Source organism: Gopherus evgoodei, chromosome 4 (assembly GCF_007399415.2).
Source record: "Gopherus evgoodei ecotype Sinaloan lineage chromosome 4, rGopEvg1_v1.p, whole genome shotgun sequence".
Taxonomy (NCBI): Eukaryota; Metazoa; Chordata; order Testudines; family Testudinidae; genus Gopherus; species Gopherus evgoodei.
In genome coordinates, this window is record NC_044325.1 from 14,839,869 (window position 1) to 14,862,066 (window position 22,198).

Sequence of the window (22,198 nt, forward strand, 5' to 3'; positions counted from 1 at the left end):
TCCAGAACATTTACCCAGAAGTTTGCCAACCTACCCCTGCCTGGGAACTCAACTAGTGTTGAAATGCCTCACCACACCACCATTTGAACCCTAAGGGCTGGTCTACACTGAGGGGGGGGATCGATCTAAGATATGCAACTTCAACTACACTATTTGCGTAGCTGAAGTTGAAGTATCTTAGTTCGGCTTACCTGGCCGTCCTCACGGCAGCAAGTTGACCACTGCGGCTCCCCGTCGACTCTGCTTACTGCTCCTGCTGAGATGGAGTACGGGTGTCGATTCGGGGATCAATTTATCATGTCTAGATGAGACGCAATAAATTGATCCCTGATAGATCGATTACTACCCGCTGTTAGGTAGTATAGACGTGGCTTTAGCCTCCTGTTCCCTGCTGCATTTCTCCATGGAAGTGGTCTTTCTGGTTTCTGTTACTTCTGCCAGACGGATGAGTGAGTTTGGGGCACTCATGGCCGATGCTCCCTTCACAATATTCTTCAAAGACAAGGTCATGCGACAAGGTCATGCGACCACCTCACCCAAAATTCCTACTGAAGATAACATTAGCCTATGATATGAACCAACCAGTCCATCTTCCCATGTTCTATCCCAGGTCTTACGGCACTTCAACGGAGGCCGTTTTACATACTTTGGATGTTAGGTGGGCATTAGCGTTTTACCTGGAAAGGACCAAATCTTTTGGGAAATCCCCTAGACTTTTTATTTCTATTACTAAGCATTCAAAAGGCTGCGCAATATCCACTTGGAGATTGTCTAAATGGATCTCCACATGCATTCAACAGTGCTATCGTATTTGAAATACTGACCTTCCTACACATATCAGAACGCATTCTGCTTGATCTGTTTCTGTCTCAATAGTGTTCCTCAACGATTTTCCGATATTAGAGATTTGTAGGGCAGCCACTTGGGCCACTGTCCACACGTTCACTGAGCACTATGCAGTCACTCAGGACTCCGCAGCTGACACCATAGTTGGCCTAACCGTACTTTCATTTGCATTATAGAGGTATCTGACATGGAGCACCCACAGAGACTGCACTCGAAGAAGAGAAAGTTATACACCATGTGCAATAACTGAGGTTCTTCGAGATGTGTGTCTCTGTATGTGCTCCACTACCTGCCCTCCTCCCCTCTGCTTTGGAGTTCACCACTAGGAGTCTGCAGTAGAGAAGGAACTGGAGGGTTCGGGTCGTGCTAGATGTGGCACCAATGGCACTGCGAGATGCCTACTGTACACATCTGACTTGTGTGGGCACTGCTGCCATAAATCTCTGATCGGTGCCAGGAGGCACAGACACCTGAAGTGGAGCATCTACAGGGACATACATCTCTAAGATCCTCCGTTACTATACAAGTCTGGCTCAGACTTCTCTCACAGCTGTGTTGTTGCATTAATGACTCGTGATTTCACTTAGGCTATTGGATCTACATAGAAGGTTATACCAGTCTAATTAAAGATGTGATTTTATACCAATTTAGTTAAACCAGTGCAACTTCTATGTTAAGGTAAGCCCTTAGAACTCTATGAATGAGTGAAAGATGTACCAGGGACTTACTGGCTAGAGACTGATATTTGAATTATTAGTGGGGTATGCTGGGAAATGATACGGGGTGGCGGAAACAATAAAGTGTGGGCAATATTCTGGTGAGAAAATTGCAGTTTTCTTTCTTAGCACCCCAACAACCCCCACCCCACCAAAAAAAAAGCCTTTTAATCTTTATGATCTCTGCTTTTTGGATTGTTGTCGTCTTCTCTGTTAGCTCTCCACAAGTAGCTCATCTGCCTTTGTTGCTAGTCATAAGATATCCTAAATCAATCAAATTAAACTAACATGATTTGTTGTTTTACTGTTTTCCTACAAGGTTTTGAGTAGCAGTAGTCATACTGACCAGAGTCCTGTATATTTCAGCCTACTGCACTGAGTGGGGAAGCTAGGAATGCCAGCAGAGGCACTGTTGAAACTTTTGAGCTTTGTTTGTGGACTCAGAAAGACAGTGCTTTAGCTGAATCTAAAGCTATTTTTGCAAGAAATTTATTTGCAGAAATTTATTTTTCAAATGAAAGCTGAAATTCTGCAGAAACTGAAGGCTTAGCACCTTGCTCCTAGGTGAAAGTTTCCTAGGTGCAAATCTATATTTTTTAAGCCAGCTTGGAGCAGAAGTGAAGAACTTTCCTGTTGACTAACATTTTATGTAGAGTGACATTGTCAGTAATCATACTTTCTCAAAAAACATGATAAACCATATATGCCTTCATCTAATGCTCTCTTCAGAGGAGCTCGGGGGCTGGGCAGGAGAGTCCCGCAGGCCGTAGTTTGTCTACCCCTGCTGTAGGCTCTGAATAACTAAATTTCCTAGGGCGAGTTCCACAACCACGTTGTGGTTATCCTCCAGTCTGATTATATTTACTGCTACATTAGATTTTAAAAATATATTAACACATGCAAACATCTCACCTTTAAATTCTAGTCTAGACAAGATAGCAAGAGCTTTGACCTACCCTCATATTGGTGATGAAACTAACTTGACTGGAGTCGGGGTAGATAAATTACTCCAAAAATTAACTGAACAGTTTTCCACTGAGGATTGTTAAGGTTGTATATGGTCAGTCTGTCTTAATAAAAGGTCTCGTAGTCAAAGATACTGTCTTTTCAAAAATGTATACAAAAACCTTAATGAAAAGGGAAACACCAACTTAAAAAGCACACCTCTATCTGAATGTTTTGTTTCTATTTCCGTTAAAAGTTAACTCCTAAAACCCTTGTAATTTAAAGATTAGAGGAAAAAATCTAGTTTGTGTAGTTTGCATTTGACAAGCACTTTGTGTATAGTCAGTTTTACTGCATTCTCTGTATATTCACTTTTCCTTTTTGTGCAAATGGTTTACACAGTAGCAAGAGGTAAGAAATACTTTACAAAACATGAAATTACTCTGCTAAATTCTTATTTTATACTCAGATTTTCAAGTCTTGAATTAAAACGTGAAATTATTGAATTGATTAAATTCCATTGTTAATACTTGTTATACTATTGAAGTTCATTCCAAAACATTCGAGGAATGTTATAGTGGAATAAGTGAGCTGTAGTTTTCTAGGAAATAATTCTATTTTTGAATTATTGTAACACTGTATAAACGAGTGGGGTTTAGGTCAGTATATGATTTCAGTGGGATGATACGCTGGAGAGAGAAATGCATTGTCAAGATGGTATACTCTATAGCAATTGTGGCATGACCCTTTTCATATGTGTAATATTTTATATATGCTTATAAGACTTAGATAACGGTATATACATTGTGCATGCCTTAGCTACAGTTGCTATGGGAATAATTTTTTTAATTAATTTGTTCAAATCCAGAATATTGTGGTAGTATAGCTAAAATTATATTTCTTATATTAAATAATGTAGAACAAATGTGCACTTTGGCCGCTGGCACTTTTGTCGACAAAAGTCAGTTTTTGTCGACAAAACTGGGGAGGTGTACACTCAATAATGCTTCTCCTGCTGATTTAATTCTCCTGCTATGCTGACCTAATAAAACCACCTAATAAGCGGCATAGAGCTTTTTGCGACGAAGTTAGAGCAACACAGTGTCAGTATAGATTGTGCGCTTGCTTATGTTGCCCTAAGTAACTCCAGAATGTGTCCCACAATGCCTGTCGTGACTACTGGTAAGCGGTTTCTACTCTGCTGCAGGTACACAGGTATACACCCTTTAAAGCTCCAGGAATTTTTGAAATTTCCACTTCCTGTTTGCTCGGTGTGGACAGCTCACCTTGCATCTTCCTAGCTGACAATGCTTGCTTTCTGCATCAAACGCACTCCTGCAGGAAGTGCACCAGAGTTGCTGGATCTGTGGGGTCTGTGGGGAGAAGAGGCTATGCAGTCACAGCTCTGATCTAGCTGTAGAACTTTGACGCCTATGAGCAAATTGCTTGTGGCATGGATCAGAAGGGGCACAAAAAGGATACACGTCAATGCTGTGCGAAGATCAAGGAGCTGAGGCAGGTGTACCCGACAGCAAGGGAGGCAAACCATCGCTCTGGTATGGTGCCAAAAACATGTCGCTTCATGAAATACTGCACGATGAGCTACGTTGCATTCATAACGTTCATCACAAGACTGGTGAGCAGTGCAGGATCCATGCTTTCAGGCAGAGATGACGGGTGCAAAGTTTATGGGAGCAGTTGAAAAACAGCATGTAACCTAGTCAGAAGCCCTGAGAATTATGGGACAGAAAAAATTGCATCATGGGGCAATGATCCTGCCTTCATGGTGCACTGTGATTCCTTCCCAGATCTCCTAGCAGGAGAAGGTGGTGATTTTCACAGTGGGTCGCTACCAACAGTGCACTGCTCCATCTGTTGGTGCTAGAGCAACAACTGTGGATGCACTGCGCTGACACAAGGATCATTGTATGAATATGCGCAAGCAATGTAATACAGTGGTTTATGATTGTCGTAATTTAAATCAACTTAATTCTCTAATGTAGATATGGCTATATACAGGATTTTGTTCATAGGCAGCATATACATATATTTGGATATACTGTCACTTTCAGATCAAATGTAAATACTCTGAGAACATAAGAATAGGCATACTGGGTCAGACCAGTTGTCCATCTAGCCAAGCATCTTGTCTTCCAACAATGGCCAATGCCAGGTGCTTCAGAGGGAATGAACTTGAACAGGCAATCATTGCGTGATCCATCTCCTGTCATCCAGTCCCAGCTTCTGACAGTTGGAGGCTAAGGACACCCAGGGCATTGATGGACCTACCCTCCATGAACTTAGCTAATTTTTTTTGAACTTCGTTATGTTTTTGACCATCACAACATCCCCTGGAAATGAGTTCCACAGGTTGCCATTGCTTTATGTGAAGAAGTACATCCTTCTGTTTGTTTTGAACCTGCTGCCTGTTAATTTCATTGGGTGACCCCTGGTTCTTGTGTTCATGTGAAGGAGTAAATAATACTTCTTTATTACTTTTCTCCACACCAGTCATCATTTTATAGACCTCTATTATATTTTCCCCTTAGGTGTCCCTTTCCCAGCTGAAAAGTCGCAGTCTTTTTAATCTCTCCTGATAGTGAAGCTGTTCCATACCCTTAATCATTTTTGCTGCCCTTCTGTACCTTTTCCCATTTTAATCTTTTTTGAGATGGGTGACCAGAACTGCACATAGTATTCAGAGTGTACCATGGATTTATAAAGTAGCATTATGATATTTTATGTCACGTTATCTATCCCTTTCCTAGTGGTTCCTAGCATTGTTAGCTTTTTTTGACTGCTATTGCACATTAAGTGGATGTTTTCAGAGAACTTCGCACAATGACTTCAAGATCTTTCTTGAGTGATACCAGCTAATTTAGAGCCCATTTGTATTTTGTATATATAGTTTGGATTATGTGCATTACTATGAATTGATCAACATTGAATTTCATCTCCTATTTTGTTGCCCAGACACCCAGTTTTGTGAGATCCCTTTGTAACTCTTCACAGTTTGCTTTGGACTTATCTTGAGCAATTTTGTATCATCTCAAATTTTGCTACGTCACTGTTTATCCCTCTTTCCTCTTGGGCTGTGTGAGCTAGAGTATGCATGTTTTGCTTCCAAAGGAGTGGGGGCCGGGGTAGAAATTATCTGGAAAGCTACCAGGATTAATTTTTTCCTTAGAGATATTTAATGTTCTGATGGAATAAAGTGTTGCTGTCATCCTTAAGACAGTGTGGGCCAGTTCCTTTATATGCATGTTTACCCCTTGAAAAGCAACACACATAAATGAAATGCTCTGTCAGAATAGCAGCCTTGTTTGGACCTCGGGCACCCTGAAGTTGGGGACTCCTTCCTAGTCAATTTTATGCTTAGCATATCAATTGTTAGGTGGAATAGGATTTTTCCAACTTTTCTTTATCTTGTGTTGCATCACAACAAGTTGCACAGTCCAAATGGTGGAAAACTTCAGAGCATGTAAAATTTGAGCTGATTTGGGTGATTTAATGACTACGAAGTTAAACTGGTAGGGCTTAAAAGGGCAAGATGAATGGCTAGGGTATGAGAGTACAGAGCAGTCAAGATAGACCAGTTGATTTACACTATTTAAAAGCATAATAGTGTTTTTTGTGCACAAATATATGCTTGGTTGTCTGTGCCCACATAAAAGTGAATAAAGAAAATATTAAAATAAAATGTGCTTACTGCAACATATGAAATGTGAGTTTCTAATACTTGTAATTTTATTTCCAAACAGATTCCTGCAAACATGTCAAAGGTAGTTTTCCTCCTTGAAGTATAAGCACACAGAAAGTATGACGTTTTAAACACATCTGGACCATAAAATAGACATCTGAGAAGTTAGTTGCTGTAAAAACTAACCAAAAGTCTAAGATGTCTGTTAGTTAAAGTAGTTTGAGTGGTGGTTTTTGTTAGACTTATTTTCACTACAAGTGTTTTGATGAAAACCACAGACACTAAACTCATGTAAACCCTTCTTCATGCATGGTTACAGATTAAATATTTACAAAAACATACAGAGTACACTCAATTAGTAGTGAAGTCCTTACTTAAATCAACAACAAATGCAAAACAGGGCAGTTCAGAGTTAAGGCTGACATTTTAGTTAACTTGTTATGATGTAAAATATTGAATTAAGGACCAAAAGTTAGCCATCAATTTTTATTTCCCATCTTCATTTGTGTCTTACCTTAATATTATTTAAGTAACATTTTCTATGTTTAATAGTTTCTAGTAACATGTTTAAATGGTTACTTGTTTTGTTGATATAGCTTAACAATAATATTCTTTTTTCCTTAGAACTGAAGGAACAAGTCATCATGGGAGCATTTTTAGACAAGCCAAAGATGGAGAAGCATAATGCCCAAGGGCAGGGTAATGGGCTACGTTATGGGCTAAGTAGTATGCAAGGTTGGCGAGTTGAGATGGAGGATGCACATACAGCTGTTATTGGTTTGCCAAATGGACTTGATGGATGGTCATTTTTTGCGGTATATGATGGGCATGCTGGATCCCAGGTTGCCAAGTACTGCTGTGAGCATTTATTAGATCACATCACAAGCAACCAGGATTTTAAAGGGTCCGATGGACCACCCTCTGTGGAAAGTGTAAAGAGTGGAATCAGAACAGGTTTTCTGCAAATTGATGAACATATGAGAGTAATCTCTGAGAAGAAACATGGTGCAGATAGAAGCGGGTCAACGGCCGTGGGTGTCATGATTTCTCCTCAACACACTTACTTCATCAACTGTGGAGACTCAAGAGGTTTACTTTGTAGAAACAGGAAGGTTCACTTCTTCACACAAGATCACAAACCAAGTAATCCACTGGAGAAAGAGCGTATACAGAATGCAGGTGGTTCTGTAATGATTCAACGTGTGAATGGCTCTCTTGCTGTGTCTAGAGCTCTTGGGGACTTTGATTACAAATGTGTCCATGGGAAAGGCCCTACAGAGCAGCTTGTCTCACCTGAGCCTGAAGTTTATGAAATTGAGAGATCAGAAGAAGATGATCAGTTTATCATACTGGCTTGTGATGGTATCTGGGATGTTATGGGAAATGAAGAGCTCTGTGACTTTGTAAGATCCAGACTTGAAGTCACTGATGACCTTGAGAAAGTTTGCAATGAGATAGTCGACACCTGCTTGTACAAGGTAGCCAGAATTTTAAGAGGCGAAACCTATTATGATTTCAGTACAGTAGTAGGAGTTTTTCTGTTGTCAACAAGATGAAAATAAATTTCAGTTCAGATCTATAGAGTAGCTGAAGTTTAGTTTCTGTACAATTTTGTAACAATAACTATATGATGCCACTTACTAGAATGCCATTGGGGATATAACTAGGAACAGCAAATAATAAGGGCACTTGAGCTTCGATAATAGGCCTCCTTATTTGGTTAGGAGTTTAAATCATGTAAAAATATGTTGTGATCTATTGCAGATCAGTTGGCACTTTTATTTCCCTTGGTCATTGTTTAAAACAGTCCCTTTTTGCTGCTTCACAATGTAATAAAAATGAATTTTAAAACATTTGATAGAAATATCAGTCTTGCATCACATTTCGCATAGAGGCTGAAGTACTTGAGAATTGGTGAGTGGAAAATTTAGTAGCTGAGGAGAAATGATCTATTTCTAAGATTAAAGAAAGGAAATGGAAAAAATGAATAAGCTGCTTTTATACCTTACAAAAAAGTAAGTAAAAGGCACAAACAATTTTATTTTTTCCTCTTCTATCATTGAGAAATGTAGCATTTCTGTCTGAATCATGCCAAAACCATTGCAAAATGACTGAATTTTGATTTCTAAAATTAAGAACTTCAATTAACTACTGAAATCTTTGATCTGATTTTTTTAAATTGTTCTTTATATACTTTTACTTCTGCATAAAAAAAAATTTATTATACAGTTACTTGCAAATCATTTTGTATAGCTTTTTGACGTCCAGGAGTCCAACTAATTATATCTGCTCAAGAAGACAGGCACAGTTTTACTTAACGAATACAGATTTTGTGATTGTTTTTATATGCAATGAGTCCGAATTTGTATGTTTCTATAAACAAAATGAAAGGTTGTTCTGTTACTCAATAGGACAGACTGAACATTGTTAAAATGTCAGTTTGTTTTAACTGTCCCTAGACAAGCATTTAATCGTATTTATAAAACTGAGCTTTGATATGTAAGCTGTAAATAAAGGCAAGATAGCATCATTAGTATTGGCACCATTTCTCTAAAGAGATATGAAACAATGACCCTGTTAACTATGTAGTAGTTTTCTAGAGACAAGTGGGTGAGGTAATATCTTTTATTGGACCAACTTCTGTTGGTGAGAGATACTGGACTTCTGTGGAGCTATTCTTTTGGAATCTCTTACCAGCAGAAGTTGGTCCAATAAAAGATATTACCTCACCCACCTTGTCTCTCCAATATCCTGGGACAAACGTTGCTACAACAACATTGCATAAATATTTTCTATCATTTTAAAAAGTTAAACTTCATTCACTGCCAATTTTTCATTTATAATTTCAGCTGCGCTAGTCTGGAAAATGTAAATACCACAGGATAATACTGCTTTTTAATAGCTGCATGGTTTAAGCACCAATCTTGCAAATACTTGCATCCGTGCTTACCATTATTCACATGAGTAGTCTCATTGGCTTCAGTTGGACTACCTGTGTTTAAAGTTCAGCATCTATGTAAGTGTTTGCAGAGTAGGGCCTTGAACAGTTGGAAAATCATTTAAATCAATATTTAGTACTTTTTTCTGCAAGGTGTGGTTGTACAGTACTGCCATCAAGTATTTTATTAAAGTTGTGCTTATTTTGCTCACTTTTATTCTAAAAGTTTACAAAGTGAGAAATATTTTTCATGTGCAAATGAAAATGTGTATGTTACATATACTACTACTTAATGATTGACCCTTAGGCCAGCTGTAGGGAACTGTCATTTACGGAAAATGCACATTTGACATTAGCAATATTTTTAGTTGTCTAAGTTGGTTTTTTTTATTTTTCTTTATAACCGGCTTCAGATATCTTAAATGTTCCTATTTAAGCATTTAATGTACCTATAACTAATGTAACCTTTTCCTCCAAACAATATTAATATTTAAGCAGGATGGAAACAGGTTTTATAAATCTCAATAATAAATCTCCCATGTTGTTCGTTTTGCAAATAATTTCAGCATTCAGCAAGATGAGAGTCATCAACTATAGGCTCATTGTAAACATCAATCGTGAAGAAAAAAGTTAAAATATATTTAAAAGCTTGTTTGTACTGAATGATACTCAACATGCAGACTTCTTGAACAGTGTTATTTGCAAATGATACAATTTTTTATTTAATGGTATGATGGAAGAAAGTTTTCTAATTTCACATGATTAGCAATTTATTTTAAATATTTTATTTTTTTAAATTATTTTAAATTAAATTAATTTTTTTATTTTAATTATTTTAAATAATTATAAACTGCTTTGATATAGATGTGGAATAAAATCAGAGTGTGTATTATTCATTGGATACAGGATATTGTCTCAACTGTTGTTGTTTTTTTTTTTTCTCCCTACCAGGGAAGTCGAGACAACATGAGCGTGATTTTGATCTGTTTTCCAAATGCACCAAAGGTATTGCCAGAGGCGGTAAAGAGAGAGGCAGAGTTGGACAAGTACCTGGAAAGCAGAGTAGAAGGTGGATCATTTAAAAAAAAATAAGTAGCTTTGTTTCTAAGCAGTCCCCCAAACAACTAAACTCTTAACACATGTAGGTTTTTTTTTAATTAAATCTTTAAGTGCCATTGGACGTTTAGGCTGTCTGCGCTTGGAACTAGGAGGTGTGATTCCTAGCTTGCATAGACATTGAGCTAGTGCTCTAAAAATAGTAGTGTAGCCGTGGTAGTATGGGCTGCATTGGACAGTGGCACAGGCTAGGTACACAGAGTACAAACGCTCCTGGACCCTGAGATACATAGGCAGGATGGATAGCCTTTGCTCATGCTCACTGCTGCCCTTGCCACTGTGGCAACATTACTATTTTTTGAGCGAATACAAGTGTGTCTGCATGAGTTGGGAATCACACCTCTAGCTCCAGGTGTAGATGTAGCCTACATGTACATCTCTGAAAAAGGCACTCCTGTATTCTGTTGGATGTATGCTGTATGTCATGACAAAATGCTACTAAAACAGAAACTGCAGAAGCTTATGGCCCTGGAGATTTTAGGATGGCAGAGGAAAGTAATCTACTTGTACTCAAAGTTCTTGATGACTCCCTTGGCGTCACTAACTTCAGACCAGTAAATTCTGATTCCTGGCATGTGCATTTGAATGAAATCTGGCAGCATATTTTTGAAGATGGTAATTTGAGTGCCATTTTTCTGTAAAGCTATGTTCAGTTACATGGCCCTAATAAGTATATTGTATGATGATTTAAGGGTCACAGCAATGTTACTGTTAACATAGTAGCGCTTGCTAATATGATATTTAAGAGTAAAAGCCTATCAACATTTCTGTTATAGCTACACCTTAAACATTCTTACTGAACTGAAGCCAGGCATATAATGTACCATCCTGCCAGTAACTTTTTAAAAAGCAAATTATATTTACATTTGTGTTTTTTTTTTTAATGTTAAAAGGGAAACAGAAGTGGAACTGTTTCAGGCACTTTGTGCCATATAGCTAGAAATGTGTTGACTTTACAAAAATACTAAATTTATGTTTTATCTGGACTGTAGTGCCTTTGGGTATTAAAAACTGAAGCAGAGACTGGGATTTAAGAAGCAGCTACTCCTGATTTGCTCAGATCTCCTAAATATTAAATTTCCTAAATATCTAAAACTTACTGTACACATGCAGTTTAGTACATAGATGACATTAATATTTTTCAAATGGAAAAATATTGAGGATCTAGATTTTAATTGGTTATTATGAATATATCATGTTACTAATATCCAGGGTAAGAGTCCCTAATAACATGCATTGGCATGATATGCACAGCTCTTAGGGTCTGTCATATCAATGACTGATGAATTATATAAATGCCTCATGAACTTTTTTCCTTTTAACTGTTAAAAATCTTGGAGATTTGACTTAACTTGAATATACTGTGGTTGTAGAGTTAAGGTTGCATCCCTGTTAACTGACCCCATTGGCCTATGTGTATTACAGTAGATTGAATGGGAACATCACGTCCAGATATTGCTGAATGAAGATCCTAAGTATTAGAACTGCATACGGTTATGGTGTAGGGCAGTGGTTCTCAAAGCCGGTCCGCTGCTTGTTCAGGGAAAGCCACTGGCAGGCTGGGCTGGTTTGTTTACCTGCCGCATCTGCAGGTTCGGCCGATCGTGGCTCCCACTGGCCATGGTTCACCGCTCCAGACCAATGGGGGCTGCGGGAAGTGGCAGCCAGCACATCCCTTGGCCCGAGCCACTTCCCACAGCCCCCATTGGCCTGGAGCGGCAAACCGCAGCCAGTGGGAGCCACGATCGGCCGAACCTGCAGACGCAGCAGGTAAACAAACCGGCCCGGCCCGCCAGGGGCTTTCCCTGAACAAGCGGTGGACTGGCTTTGAGAACCACTGACGTAGGGAACAAATGCCTTTTGTTTGGTTTCTGAGTTTCTTGCATTTTTAGAAATAACACATTTCAGGGACAAGTGAAACTTCATTTTTGTGTGAATGGGGGAAATTTACATGATATAAAGCACTTTAATCCTAATTCAGTGGACACATTTAGAAAAATATATTGCTGCTACCCCTTTAGAGTCCACACTTTGTTTTCAAGTTATTTTTTCTTGGATGTAAACATTTTTTCCCTTTGATAATGCACGCAGAAATAGTATTTACACTTTTTATTATAAGCAAAAAATGCAACCTTATAGCAGTTTATAACATTACATAGTTTCTGAACTTACAGCCCTCACTAGCATGAGAGAAATTTTTGGGACTATATGTAAGAAAGGGAAACTCAAGCCACAATGTCACTTTATTACATTAAACTTAACCATATTTATGCAATTAAAATAATATCGTTTCATGCTGGGAATTTAATATACAATATTGTTTACTGAGGTGGGACTAATATGGCCATTTCTGGAACTTTCAACACTGTGCTGAATAATCTTACTACTGTTATCTTGAAATGCCTTAGTAATAATGCAGTGTTTAAAATTTTAAAAGCTACAATTTCAGTTGAAGAAATTGGTAAATGTAAAGAAATTCTGAAAGTGGTTTTTACCAGTCTGTAATGTCTAATTTAGAAAATTAAAATCCAATAAAATGGAAATTTTGTGAATGAGCACTGCAGTACATAGCAGTTATATAACAAAATAGGCAATTTGATGATCAAACATAGTCCAAATAATGTATATTAAAATATAATTTAACCTCATTTTCTTGTTGATCAGTTACATAAAAGCATTTTTTCATCCCATAATGTGCAGTAAAATCTTATTTTAATATTTTCGTATTAAAGTTTGTTGTACTTAGTGCTGTAAAGAAGGCCATGTATGGATGGCCATCTTGAACAACAAAAGGGAATAAAAAAAACTTGGCTGATATAGGTTTCTACTCTTCCCCCTTACACCAGACTATCCACTCCTTTAACCTACATTCTTGCATCAATATTGGACACTTCCGTGGCTCACATTTTGAGCTGAAAATGTCTAACAGGAGGTGAAGTATGAGTGGCCAAACATCTTTGTGCCATCCCTTTCCAATAAATCAGTGTTGCTTCTAAAAGATTTTGAAGACTTGCTGGCTGGAAAAGATTAATCAGTCATTCCCAGATGTATTACTCTAGTTGCACTATTACTCCAGTTACTGAGCTGATTTGACTCTTTTAATTTAAAAAAAAAAAACAAAAATAACCCATTCCTTAAACTAATTGCCCCATTCTTTAAAACAGATTTTGTAGCATATACATACTTAACACAATAACAAATCTAGTTATTAGATACATGTAATCCACGGAATTAATTGAACTGGATAGTTTTAAATTAACTGGCCATTTTTCAGCAAAACCTGAAATGTTAGACTTTTAAGAATTTTATATGAAATTTCCATTCAAAACAGGAAATAAGTAGATACATTTTGAATTATTTATTTTTAGTGTAAGTACATTTTTCCCACTGTCTTAAATGGTGAAAAGATTGAGAAGGTTCAAAGTAGGTTAAAGAGAAACGGATGCAAGATGCATTGAAACAAAAGAGAATTTAATACTTATTTAAAAAAAAAAAAATGGATTGGTTCCATTTGTTGTCATCAGTGTTATTTCAGACTGTATCTATAGTTCTCTCCGAGTATAAATGTATTCATTTAGTGGTGACTGTATATTAAATGTACTGCAGCTTTAGGTTGTGAAACTGTGTAGTTTAGGCAAACTATAAATCCCTTTATTTTTGTACAGCAGAACTTTAGCTTTAGAATGATGTAGAATATACTAGATGTTGAAGATTACACAATAAAGGAACTTGGCGAACCAAATCTGAGATCTTTGCTTTTTATTCAGATTTAAGAGTGTTAAAATTCTTTTTACTAAATGCTAGATGGTAAAATATGAAGTTTGGCCATAGTTCTTGAGAAAGTGGCACATTTGAGTTTTGAGATGTTTGCCTAATGTGTAATGTCACATAGATTTCTTTCCTACTTAAAATGTAGAACTAAACAGCTAATACTTTGTACTGCAAATTTTGACATTTGGTTATTCTACTGCAAGGATATAGCCGGACTATCCGCCGGATCGGCAGGTAGCGATCGATCTATCTGGGATCGAAACATTGCGTCTCATCTAGGCGCAATATATCGATTCCCAGTTGCGCTCCCGTCGACTCCGGAACTCCACCAGGGTGAGCGGCAGTAGCGGAGTTGACGGGGGAGCCATGGCCATCGATCCCGCGCCGTGAGGACGGGAGGTAAGTCGAAATAAGATGTCGACTTCAGCTATGCCATTCCAATAGCTGAAGTTGCGTATCTTATATCGACACCCCACCCCACCCCCGCCCAGTGTAGACCAGGCCCAAGTAAGGGCATTCCAGTGTCTATTACTTGCACAGAATCTGGCTACAAATTGGGCTGAAACTTTTTGCATAGAAGGTAGCAGCCCAGAAAACCTGTTTCGTGCACACAAATCAGTTCATGAATTTGTACTCTTTTTTTATTTAAAAGGAAAGTATACTGGTTTTAGACACTTTAGTGTGCCGTTAGCTCACCAATATGAGTTTAAAATGGTATATTGTACATCTTGATTATTTTTTTCACTATTTGGGATAAAAAGATAAATTGTCAAAATATTTAAATTGGAAGTGGGTTCTCCATGTGTTCAAACTACTTTTTTTTCAAATACATTTTGGAAAGATTTTACTACATAAAGAATATTTAACTGTACATGCACATTATTGTACACATGCCATGACATCCACTTGGAGATCAACAACTCCAAGCTGATTATTTAATAAAATATTCTTCTTAAATAATGTCTTTTGAAGGAGTTTCTAGTGCATTGAGAAATTTATATAAATTTAAATGTCATGGGATAGTAGACAATTCTCATTTACCTTGTAAAAAATTTTAATGGATATCACAAAACTGGAAGAAGTCTGATTTTTTTCCCCTCCTCCCCCCCAGGTGATAACTAACTTAAATTCAGCTTCAGATGTGAGTGTTCAACACCTCAGAAGATGAGGCTTAAGAAGTTTAGCTATCTGTAACTTTATTCTTAGCACACTTTGCGGTGGCTACTTCAGAGATTCTTTTGCTTATATGATGAAGAGGTGGATTGGGTTTGTTGTATGTAAAATCACCTGCTGTTGAAATATCCCTTTGGTGAGTTAAGGATGGAGTTGTATCTTAACTCTGACATTCCTGACTCTTCTCAGTTGATGCATAATGACTTTTATGTTTTTATGTTAATATTGTGCCATCTGGTATAACTATATAAAGCATATTCTAAACAAAACACCTAACTTCTTGTTTCTTCCAAATATTATATTTTCTACCATGGCAATAACCTTTTAGCATCAATTCGTATAAAAAATTGACATTAAAACCTGGCTTTTTCACTGGATGTTTCATTGGCAAAATACAGTAATTATGTTCTAGTGAAGCCTATTTAGAACTACCTAGTTTGTTTACCTGTTAAGATACCCTTTGTTGTGTAATATACTAATCAAAATTATTAAGATTTTGGAAGTATAGAACTATGTGAAGAACAGATCGTAGTTGGTATTTTTTTTTGTCAAATATCCAATAGCTTTTTACAGGTACACTGGCTTTTTTGTTATGGCACCAAAGATTACAGACAGGGTCCAACATGGTAAATGCTGTCTTTTAAAATGTTATACTGCTTTCTGATAAAACTGAGTGTTTCAATCTTTTCAAGTTAAATTTGGACTGCACTTACAAAAAAAGTCCTTCTGATTCCCAGAGATCATAAAGAAGCAGGGTGAAGGAGTACCAGACTTAGTCCACGTGATGCGTACGTTAGCAACTGAGAGCATCCCAAACCTCCCGCCAGGGGGTGAATTGGCAAGCAAGTGAGTCTACGTTAGTGTAAATGTGCTTTTGGTCTAATTAACAGAGACTTTTTGTAAGGCCACTCTTAAAAATAAATAAATTGAAATAAAGTTTATGGGGAGCAAAAGGGCATCATCCATTCTCAACTAATATTTTTCGCATTTTGATCTGTTTGAAGTTTGGAAAGAAATCCTTGAACAAGACCGTGGTTGACTGTGGATGATAGTTTCTAAAATGAAAAATATGTGAACGTCAGACTATAGTTGTAGAAAGAATGGACTGCTTTTAAGGGTGGCCTCCTCTGTTAATTGTAGCTTTAAAATGTTTACTGCTTTTACTTTTTAAGATGCAAGGGAAATATAATGCATATAATGGCTCATTTTGAAAAGTAGTTTATGTACTTAGTTAACAAACAGTGATTACTCAGTGCATTTAATGCTTCACTTGGCAGCTTTCTTTGCTTTTGCTTTTTTGTTAAATGTATACCTCTTTTTTTAGAATTATAAGCTGTTTAGCTAATTTTCCCTTTAAAGGAAATTACTGTCTCACCCTGGCTAAGCAGGGGATTGAATTTAAAACTTTATACAAATTCATTTTGATTTGTTGTCTTGAAGAAATAGTCTGAAACAGACTTAACTAGTTTAATACATTAGCATTAAACTGTCAAAGAATTCAGATCTCAAGCTCCTCTGTCCAATAAATCAAGCAATTTTAGTACAGATTGCTCACAAACCAATATTTTTCTATTTAAAATGTATTTAATATGAATACATTATAAATAATCTATTTCAAATTTTATCATTTTCATAGTGTGGTATTTGCTTAAGCATGATAGCTTTCTTTTAGCTGTCTTTATGATAAATTATCTCTGTTTGTGATGTCAGAGTTATGACTTCCCGTGAGCAATAAACAGCTAGACTCCAGAGCGAATGAACTTCTAAAGAAATAAAAACCTTGTTTTCGTGCTAATGTATCAGTGTTTAAAAAAAGGAAAACAGAGCAGGTAGTATGAGATGTCAGAATGGTATCTATTTTTAGAATATATTTAATTTTCTTTGAAGCATTATTGAGTCTGAGGTATTGTTAGTACATTTGGCAAATCTAAATATTGCAACATTAAATTGGAATGTGTATCATTCTTTTGACTCATCTTTCTAGCTGTTTTTTTTTTCTTATATTGGGCTTGTGAACAAGTCTATCCTGCTGCACCTGACTTAAGAATATTTTTATGGTGCTAGTGAAAGTGGTGAAAATACACCTTTTTATGGGAGACTGTTACCTGTGTTGTAGCAGAACTACATCATCCTGAGATGTTAGATCTGTTCTGTTTGATACTAATGTGTTTATAGGACACAGTATATGTTAGCCAATTGCACTACCTGGTTGATTTAAATAATCTAGACTGCAACTAATTTTAAGGTAGACTGTAAGTGTTGAGACTAAAAATTGACTAATTTTACTCCCATCCTATGTTGGTTTTTCTAACTTCAGGATTCTCTTGTGCATGTTTGTGTGTGATCATTTTGCAAACCAGTTGTTATGGCTCATTGGTTTTGTTTTAAAGAAATATCTGCAATACCTGAAATCAACTGTGTAACTGAGAATGCACTGATTTGTTTACTCTGAGATGCAGGCATTTAGCTAGTTAATGAACAAATGCAATAGCAGCTTAGGCCCAGATTCAAGAAACCATTCCCTGTTCAGGCACAGCCCTTAAAGAATCGGCTCAAATTGCGGTGAAGTCAATGGGGATTTAAGAATGTTTTTAACTTTTACATAAAAACAACGAGGAGTCCTTGTGGCACCTTAGAGACTAAGAAATTTATTTAGGCATAAGCTTTCATGGGCTATAACCCACTTCATCAGACGCATGGAGTGAAAAATACAGTAGGCAGGTATAAATATACTGCACATGAAAAGATGGGAGTTGCCTTACCATCAGTTCATGTCTGACCCAGGAACCAATCCCTACAACAAACCCTGTTGCCAACTCTGTCCGCATATCTATTCAAGGGATACCCATTATAGGACCTAACCACATCAGCCACACCATCAAGGGCTCGTTCACTTGCACATCTACCAATGTGATATATGCTGTCATGTGCCAGCAATGCCCCTCTGCCATGTACATTGGCCAAACTGGACAGTCTATGCAAAAGAATAAATGGACAAAAATCAGACATCAAGAATTGCAACATTCAGAAAGCAGTAGGAGAACACTTGAGTCTGCCTGGACACTCAATAACAGACGTAAGTGGCCATTCTTCAACAAAAACACTTCAAAAACAGACTTCAACGAGAAACTGCAGAGCTGGAATTAATTTGCAAACTTGACACCAATTTAAGCCTGAATAAAGACTGGGCATGGCTGGGTCACTACAAAAAGTAATTTTCTGTGTTGATATTCACCCCTTCTTGTCAACTGTTAAGAATGGGCCACATCCACCCTGATTGAATTGGCCTTGTTAGCACTGACCCCCTACTTGGTAAGGCAAGTCCCATCTTTTCATGTGCAGTATATTGATACCTGCCTACTGGATTTTTCACTCCATGCGTCTGATGAAGTGGGTTCTGGCCCACAAAAGCTTATGCCCAAATAAATTTGTTAGTCTCTAAGGTACCAGAAGGACTCCTCATTGTTTTTGCTGATACAGACTAACACAGCTACCCTTCTGAAACCTTAACTTTTAAATGTGTGCTTAATCAAGTTACTGAACTGGGCCTTACTGTAACTCAAAGGGGTGCTGTCAATTTGAAAATCACATTTATCTGAAAATTGTCTCCTTGTAACACCTGAGATAATTATGTCTGAAAGATTAGAGAGGGGTCTGTTTTTCAGTTTGTGCATGGAATATCACTTTTTGATAGTCAGCTTTGCTGTTTTCCTTGTTTATCTGGGACAGCAAAGGAGTAGGGGGGAGGAAAAGATGTTTAAAAAAAAGAGAGAGAGAGAAATGTTATGGTAGACCCACACATTTTTCAAGGGAAATCAAGGACAGTAGTAGTACTTGAAACTACTTATAAAACATTTGTTTAAATAATAATTTACTAGATGTCAAAATGATGAGGTTCTGAAAAAGTCCTTGGTGGTTGGTTTGTTGTACTACCATGTTCTGTTAAAGGAAATAATTTTCTCAATTGTTTTAATTATAAAACGCTTTTTTAGAATGTGAGTAATTTAGAATATTTTACTGATTTAAATTTCAGGTTTCTGACATTGCATAGCTAGCTGCTTTCTCTTTGAGAATCTTTTCACAGAGACAGCATTATTATTGGGATGTTTTTATCATGCTGAAGTTAATTATTAAAATTGGAAGCAAAAAATTTGCTGAAACAGTATTACTTACTCTTCAAAAATCGTACACCTTTTGGAACTTTAGACATTAGGATGTCTGGAAATGAGCAGGTATAGATCCAGATTGTTACTCATGGCCATATAATCAATCCCTACCTTGGTTATGCTGCCCACAAGTTACTAGGTGATTCTTGGAAGTGCATGTGCTGATTAGGATCTTCCTCATTCCTTTGTCTGTTTTGCTGTTCTTTGCCTGTCATGGATCTCCATGCTTATTCCTCACCCAAAGTCCCTCGTTCCAAAACTAGACACACCAGCCCAGCCAACATCCTTGCTAACATGCTACCAACATGGCCCCTCCAAGATACTAACCCCTTTAAATTTTCTTGTATTTCCTACACTGTCCCTGAACATATGCCTGGAGTCAGTAATAGGTCAGTTTATATTTATAAGTATTGGGGGGAAAAAAATTAAAACAGCTCATTTTGAGTGTAGCCCAGTCTGCAATCATGACTAACAGAAAGACAAGGGGGAGGACAACATTCTGCCACTTTAAGGCATGAACTGTGTGCAGAGCACTTCTCCACCTGACTCTATTGTATAGAATAAGAACCGAGGCATTCTTCAGCTATGTCCCCCATCCCCCACTCACCTCTTTCTCAAAAAAACCCTATCATCCAGGAGAAAAGTCTTTACAAATCTCTTAACAGTACTAGACCGTCATTTTGTTAGTTATATCATGCTTGCTGAGGAAGGCAAGTGCTTCCTCTTTCCCTTAGCATTCCACTATTTTTTAGTATTGTTGCTCTAACGAACCCCTTGTTAATCTCTTCCCCTACAGTTGGGTAAGCAGGGATCACAAGCTATTTTTATGTTTTGTTATATATCTTTGTAATTAATCCTCTACTCCTCATCCACCCTCTAAGTGCAATCAGCAAGACACAAAAAAGAGGAGGGGAGGAGTACCAAAGCCAAGCTGTTTTGTCAGAGATTATAAAAATTAAAAATTCAGAATGAACAAAAGGTACATTTTCAACACACTATAAACTCATTTGCTGATTTTTCCAAATTCCCCAGGAATATATCTCTGTTACAGGGTGAGATATAATATATAAAATTTCTGTTTAAGTTGAGATTGGTTTCTTTTGGAGATAATTGTAAAAGGAAGTTGAAAATTGGGCATGTAATAGGAAGCTGCTACTGCTCTATTAAAAAGAAAGAAAGAAAGAAAGAACCTAACAAGATTTATAATGGAAACTAACTTAAATCAAACAAGAATGCAGAGCTTTCATTACGGGGCACACTAAAAATTATATTCAGAAAATACAAATACAGTGTTCTCTCGTGGAAAAAAATTCTTTGTACATCAGTGGTGTGTTATTTACTGCCACCATATCCTGCAAGCGCACACATGCATATTGTTTATACTGCTCATCATTCTGTAACCTCCTTGTCTTATTACTTCAGAGACAAAATGTGGGCATGCCCCTGTCAGTATATCAGGAGCAGACAGTCTAATTGAAAAGTCTCATATGCTAATATGTAATTTTCCATTTTGTTGGCAAAACCCTTAGGAGTGTTTTACCTTTTTAAACTCTCTCTTCTTGAATCCAAAAGAGAGCACTGCATAAATTATATGGAAACATGGCACCTTTATTAGCAAAATCCTGAACTTCTATACATTTTTACCATTTTTAAGGTTTTGCATTTTAGTACATCATGACTGCATTTAGGAAATGTCTGACTTCATTTGTTTTCTGCTTTGGTTTAGACGGAGTGTGATTGAAGCTGTTTATAACAGACTGAACCCCTATAGAAATGATGATGCTGTAAGTACGTTCATTCTCCCATCATTTCCGTCCTACCCTTTGAAATCTTTCATCCTGTTTGCAGAGCCCCTACTACAGCTCTTTGAAGGGGGAGGGATTTTTTCCAATAGTGTGTTCTGTAGACTGTGCCCTGTGAGTTCTCTTCCCCCCCCTTTCCCTCATCTGAACCTTCAGAACTCTTATTTGTTCTTATCCTCTATCAGTTCAAGACTTGAAAGTCTGATTGTATTCTGTCTCCTCATTTCCACACATCACTAGTAGCAGATATTGTCTAGTTTTGAGATATCTAATTTTATTTGGTTCATCCCTGATACCACAGAGAGAGTGGGAAATTGGTGTTAAAATATTTTTCATTAAGATAACATATTTGTAAAATTTTAATTCCCCGAATTACAGGCAAAAGTGTTTTTCTTGTAACTTCTGCTGGGTGCTTAGTAGTTTAATACAGTAGTTGCTATGATTAGCATATTTACAATTCTAGTTCAGTTAACATAATTTTCTGATCATTGGATTATATTATGCTGTAACTTTCCTAATATATTTTTTCATAGTGAAAATTCAATAATAAAATGGGAACAGTAACTCCATTTACAACTGAACCACTTTGGGGCAGCAGCTTTAAATTCTTGGGAGTACTGTGTCTCGGAAAGAAAGCAGTTACTTTTTAATGTCTCTGGCAACTAATACCGTTAATATGATTTTTTTAATTAACAAAAAATTATACAAGTGGAATGCAGTTTGCAAATGCTTTGGTGTAACAGAAGCCACACAGTTGGTTTTTAAGCTTTATTTGCTACAGTTTACAGCAATCCTCTTCTATTCTTGTCTCCTCCCATTTCTAAGAAATTGACCCATATCTATAAGTAAAATGGAATTATCCCTGCATAGGCATGATATGCAGTCATTCATTATATATCTCTTCTGCAAATGTACAGTAGGCAAATCTAATAGTCATAGTACAGGAATTTACATAGTATGTTGTCAGTAAGTAAATTTTTGCACTTTGACTTGGTGCTGACTTAATTCTTTATCCATGTGCTCTG

The 22,198-nt window shown here is 37.0% G+C and overlaps 1 protein-coding gene across 2 annotated transcripts in view; it reads left to right on the forward strand.

The window, feature by feature from the left end:
- PPM1A (protein phosphatase, Mg2+/Mn2+ dependent 1A) overlaps window positions 1–22,198 on the forward strand; it is a 44,642-nt gene that overhangs the window by 17,273 nt on the left and 5,171 nt on the right. For both annotated transcript variants that reach the window (XM_030558515.1, XM_030558516.1), the window contains exons 2-5: window positions 6,832–7,685; window positions 10,097–10,214; window positions 15,943–16,051; window positions 21,098–21,155. In XM_030558515.1, the coding sequence (XP_030414375.1) occupies window positions 6,852–7,685; window positions 10,097–10,214; window positions 15,943–16,051; window positions 21,098–21,155 (1,119 nt within the window). In that variant the 5' untranslated portion in view covers window positions 6,832–6,851. The remainder of the gene's footprint in view (window positions 1–6,831; window positions 7,686–10,096; window positions 10,215–15,942; window positions 16,052–21,097; window positions 21,156–22,198) is intronic.